This window comes from Cervus canadensis, chromosome X, assembly GCF_019320065.1.
Source record: "Cervus canadensis isolate Bull #8, Minnesota chromosome X, ASM1932006v1, whole genome shotgun sequence".
NCBI lineage: Eukaryota > Metazoa > Chordata > Mammalia > Artiodactyla > Cervidae > Cervus > Cervus canadensis.
In genome coordinates this window covers 19,417,345-19,422,962 of record NC_057419.1, presented here as the reverse complement: position 1 = coordinate 19,422,962, position 5,618 = coordinate 19,417,345, and the positions used below count along the sequence as shown (strand labels likewise).

Sequence of the window (5,618 nt, the reverse complement as noted above, 5' to 3'; positions counted from 1 at the left end):
GTAACAGTTTTTTAGTTTATGCTGTTGGGTTTTCTAGCAATAATATATATTATTATATATATAATAAATATATAAAATTATACATATAATTTTATCCATAAGAAATAATGTTACCTCATTCTTCCCAATTTTTATGCCTTTTATTTCTCTAGTCTAATTGTTTTGGCTAAAAATTTTAAAATAATAATAACAATGGTAATAAAAACTATCCTTTGTCCTGATTTTAATGAGAAAAGCTTTTACCATTTCCCCATAAATTGTAATAGTGACTTTTTTGTTAAATTCCATCATGGTAAGAAAGTAAATTAATCAATTCCTATTTTATTAATAGTTCATTTAAAATCATGAATATATGTTTCATTTATCAACTGCCTTCTCTGATTCTATTAAAAAAGTATTATGTCATTTTCTTTTGATTTGTTAACCTGCCAATCTCCAGCTTACTTAGTCTTTCAAACATATTTTTACACTTCCACAATTATAAAGTAGAGTCAAATATCATAATGTCTAAGGACCTAGCTTCCAGCCCTCACTGTTGTCTAGTTCCAATCACAGGTCTAGCTGCCAGCTTAAACAAGATGCCCATGGCCTCTTCCACAGGTTAGAGCCTCGGACAGAGAGTTCCCTGAGAGAGACTCCCAGTGTCCTTTTGTCTTTATTTATCATCCTCTGGAATTACATTCTCTAACATCCACAATCCCAAGGCTATTGCCAGCCTTCCATACTATCATCCACTCATTTCATGGTGGGAAATGCTTATCCAAGAGTATTTACTCCTACTTCGGCAAGCAGGATATTTGTGGTGTGTTTATACTGTGTTTCCCATTATTTCTTTCCCCAGCACTTCCAGGCTGGGGTTGGCCACCAGAGAAAGCCCCATGAGATTTAGAAGTTAAGAAGTTAAGCAGCACAGGGCAGCAAAGGAGACACAGACATAAACAACAGACTTTTGCAATGAACATTTACAATAGCTAGGACATGGAAGCACCCTAGATGTCCTTCAGCAGAGGAATGGATCAGGAAGTTGTGGTACATGTACACAATGGAACATTACTCAGCTATAAAAACGAACACATTAAAAAAAAATGAACACATTTGAATCAGTTCTAATGAGGTGGATCAAACAGGAGCCTATTGTACAGAGTGAAGTAAGTCAGAAGGAGAAACACAAATATTGTATATTAACACATATATATGGAATTTAGAAAGATGGTAATGACGATCCTATATGCAGGGCAGCAAAAGAGACAGACGGAAAGAACAGACTTTTGGACTCTGGGAAAAGGCGAGGGTGGGATGATTTGAGAGAATAGCACTGAAACCTGTATATTACCACATGTAAAAGAGATGACCAGTGCAAGTTCGGTGCATGGAACAGGGCACTCAGAACTGATGCTCTGGGCCAATCCGGAGGAATAGGGTGGGAAGGGAGGTGCGGGGTGGGGTGGCGGTTCAGGATGGCGGGACACATGTGTACCTGTCGCTGATTCATGTCGATGTATGGCACAAACTATCACAATATTGTAAAGCAATTATCCTCCAATTGAAATAAATACATAAATTATACATAAAAACAACAACAGACTTTTGGGCATCAGCGGCCCGGCCCAGCCCGCGACGACTCTGCCCATTAGTCAGTCAGGGGGCGGCTGCCCAGAGCCACCACGTGGGGATGGGGGTGTGGGGGAGGAGAGGGATGGGTAGGGCGGGGCTGCGTGGGGTGGGGGCGGGGCTGGGCGGCGTCGGTTGGTTGAGGGGTGGCTGCCTGCCGGGAGAGAGCCAGTGGCAAGCGAGCCTTTCTCAGCGGAGACGGAAGCGGTTGCGGGGCGACCCTCGCGGCACTGGCCGGCACAGGAAGCGGAAGCTGCCTGGGATCTTCAGTCATGGAACCGTTCCGCACCGACCAGATGCAGATGTCCGTGTCCGGCTACCTCAAACGCCGGCAGTACTGGGGCAGCGATGGCCCACCGAAGAAAATCCGGCGACTGTCACAGAACATGCAAGATATGGCTACCAGCCTCGCAGTCCAGTCAGAATCTGGTTGTGCCAACACAGTGTCTGCAGCCCCTGGCCAGGCAGACCCCCAGCAATATGAAGTACAGTTCAGACGGCTGCGGGATTTTCTCATGGACTCTGACTCCCAGCATAGCCACGAAGTGACGCCTCTCCTCTACCCTCTCTTTGTCTACCTCCATCTTGACCTGGTCCAGAACGGTCCAAAGACCACAGCGGAAAGCTTTTACAGCCGCTTCCATGAAATGTTTCTCCAGAACGCCAGCCAGAAGGACGTCATCGAGCAGCTCCAGACCACCCAGACCAGCCAAGACATCATGTCTAACTTCCAGCTGCGGGCCTTCCTGGACAGTAAGTACGTGGTTCGTCTGTCAGAAGACAGCTACAACTACCTTCTCCACTACCTCCAGAGTGACAACAACACCGCGCTTTGCAGAGTCCTCACCTGGCACATCCACCTGGACGTGCAGCCTGCCGAGAGGATGGACTCCCAGCTCTACGCCAGCGGCGACCCCTCCAGCGGCGACCCCTCCAGCGCCGGCTCCTCCAGCGGCCAGGGTGGCGGCCTGGAGTCCACCGACCTGCCCAAGTACATCCTGCAGAAGGAGGAGGAGCTGGAGATCCTTCAGGAGACCATCAAGTGCGTCCAGGATGGCCCCCCCTCCCTCATCACCATCTACTCCTACGCCTTCTACAACACTGTGCAGCTGCTGAATACGGCAGAGGCCTCCCCGGACAGCAAGCTGCTCGCCGCGGGCTTTGACAACTCCTGTATAAAACTGTGGAGTCTGACTTCCAAGAAGTTTAAACCCAACCCCCATCAAGTAGACGCGTCCCGCATCGACTTGGCTTATGATATCCCCGAGGACGACGATGAGGACAAGGCAGCCAAGGAGCTGAAGGTCCTGCAGGGACACCACGGCCCGGTGTACGGCACCAGGTTCCTCCCGGACAGCTCCGCGCTGCTCTCCTGCTCTGAAGACACGTCCATCAGGTACTGGGACCTGGAGAGCTTCACGAACACTGTGCTGTACCAGGGCCACACCTACCCAGTGTGGGACCTGGACATCAGCCCGCACAACCTGTTCTTTGCCAGTGCATCCCGTGACCGCACCGCGAAGCTGTGGTCATTTGATCGGACGTACCCACTGCGAATCTACGCCGGGCACCTGGCGGATGTGGACTGTGTTAAGTTCCACCCCAATTCAAACTATTTAGCCACGGGCTCGACAGACAAGACGGTGCGGCTGTGGAGTGCCCAGCAGGGGAACTCGCTGAGACTCTTCACAGGCCACCACGGCCCCGTGCGCTGCTTGGCCTTTTCCCCCAACGGTAAGTACTTGGTGTCGGCGGGCGAGGACCAGCTGCTGAAGCTGTGGGACCTGGCATCTGGGACCCTTTACAAAGAGCTACAGGGCCACACGGATGACATCACCAGCGTCACCTTCAACCCGGACAGCAGCCTGATCGCCTCAGCATCCATGGATAACTCAGTGCGGATCTGGGACATCAACAGCAAGCACAGCAGCACGCCCGCCGATGGCTCGTCCAGTGAGCTCCTGGGCGTCTACACCAGCCAGATGAGCACTGTGCTGAATGTGCAGTTCATGACCTGCAACCTCCTGCTGGTGACCGGAATCACAGAAGAAAAGCAGGAACACTGATTTGTACCTTTGAGGTAAAGGCCTGGGCAGTGCGAACGCTTCCAGACAGCAAGTCTTAGGACAGACCAATGGGGTCACTGACTGTAAGACTCCCCGTGTTCCCCCTTGCCCCGCAGATGGCCCGAGGCCACCACCCTCCATTCAGCCCCCAGGTGTGGAAGGACAGGGGGAGGCAGGGTGGTAACGGGGAACAAACGGGGGATCAGAAATCCTGGAGATGCCGCTGTGTCCTCCAGCGGCCCCTTCCTGTCTTTGGTGCCAAGGTGTCCTCGCCTTGCCAGGGCTGCACTTGGCTGGAGGATGTTTGCCAGATGCCCTCGCCAGGAGCAGTGCTGCAGGGGTACTGGGTGGAAGGGACTCCATCCCGGTAGGAATGCAGGGGTGGGATGTAGGAAGGGGGCAGGGTCATCCTGGCAAATGCCTTTCTTTTTCCCTGATTACAGAGAACCAGGGTGTTTTTTTTTTTTTTGTTTGTTTTTCTATGATTACTGTTATAATTATTCTTGAGAAGAAACCTAGCACTGGCAGAGGGGGCCTTTGCTGCTCTCATCTTTCAGGTTTTACTTCTGGCACTGGCTGTGATACTTGGAATTTAGAGGTGCAGGGAAGTCACAGAACTTGGTCGCATAGTGTATTGGGAGAAAGGGAAAATTTCTGGGTGACAGATGGATCACTCTGGATGACATGTTTCGGGAAGGGGGTGGGTGGGTTTGTTTTAGAAAGTCTTGGGCTTTTGCAGCAGGGGTGGGAAAGAAAGATTCTTTTCGTGTCTGCACTTCTATTAACAATTCTGTCTTCTGAAAGGACAGATTGTGGTAAAGAAATGAAAATACTTAGCAGTGAGAAGTCAAAAGATAAAATTAGAAAATGTTGAATTTCCAAATGATTCCGAGGTGTGGCTTTTCCTACATCTTTTCCTCCTGAGATGGTCCCGCCCACTTCTGCTTTGCAATAGCAGTTTAATGAACAGTCTGTGAAACAAATCTTAGGTACAAACTAAGGCAAAAACCATCACAAACATGTATTGAAAACTATGTTCTGGGGATGAAGCGACTTCTAATTTGTGGGAAAAGGATTAAATATTTCTGTTTTCTAAAATAGTTATTTTGTATTTTGGTTTTTATTAAAATATATTTAGTTTCCAAAAAAGAACAGACTTTTGGACTCTGGGAGAAGGCAAGGGTGGGATGATTTGAGAGAATAGCATTGAAACATGTATATTACCATATGTAAAAGAGATGACCAGTGCAAGTTCGATGCATGAAGCAGGGCACTCAAAGCCAGTGCTCTGGGACAACCCAGAGGGATGGGGTAGGGAGGGAAGTGGGAGGGGGGTTCAGGATGGGGGACACGTGTACCTGTGGCCCATTCATGTCGATGTATGGCAAAAACCATCACAATATTATAAAGCAATTATCCTCCAGTTTAAATAAGTTAATCTTTTTAAAAAAGAAGTTAAGCAGCAGCTATTTTAGCTGCTATATTTACAGCCCTGCTGTAGAGTACCAGGAGAGCTGCCACTGATCTGCTGGTTCACCCTGTCGGCCAGGGGCAGTAGTCAGTGCTCTGGGTAGCCTTCAGAAGCTGGTTTTGCCATGGCACTGCATCTCCTGACAGCTTCCCTCCTTAGCTTCTCTGGGACAAGCACACATGCAGTGCCATGGCAAAACCAGCTTCTCCTGAAGGCTACCCACAGTACTGAGGCTGGAGGTTGAAAGAGACAGATCCAGCTTCTCATTTGTCTTTGGTCTCATCTATGCCCAGCTCACCTCCAATTGCTGGTCTGGCTAAACTGCCAGCTCAACACTAGATGCAGAGAAAACAGCCTTACGTGACCTGCTCCACCATCCCCACAATAAGCCCCATAATAAACCCTTTACATTATGCATGGTGTTTTTACTTCTCTGTTGAACTCCGATTATTCTCCTAGAAGTTATTTCA

At 48.9% G+C, this 5,618-nt stretch overlaps 1 protein-coding gene across 1 annotated transcript; it reads left to right on the top strand.

Moving 5' to 3' along the window:
• The first annotated feature begins 1,842 nt into the window (after positions 1-1,842).
• Positions 1,843-4,731, top strand: LOC122435403 (TAF5-like RNA polymerase II p300/CBP-associated factor-associated factor 65 kDa subunit 5L). The gene has a single exon (XM_043459549.1). The coding sequence runs from the start codon at positions 1,884-1,886 to the stop codon at positions 3,675-3,677; it is 1,794 nt and encodes a 597-aa protein (XP_043315484.1). The 5' UTR covers positions 1,843-1,883; the 3' UTR covers positions 3,678-4,731.
• Positions 4,732-5,618: the final 887 nt, after the last annotated feature.

What these genes read in the sequence shown, in the direction of transcription:
- LOC122435403 (XM_043459549.1), top strand. Translation starts at nt 1,884, where the DNA reads ATGGAACCGTTCCGCACCGACCAGATGCAGATGTCCGTGTCCGGCTAC.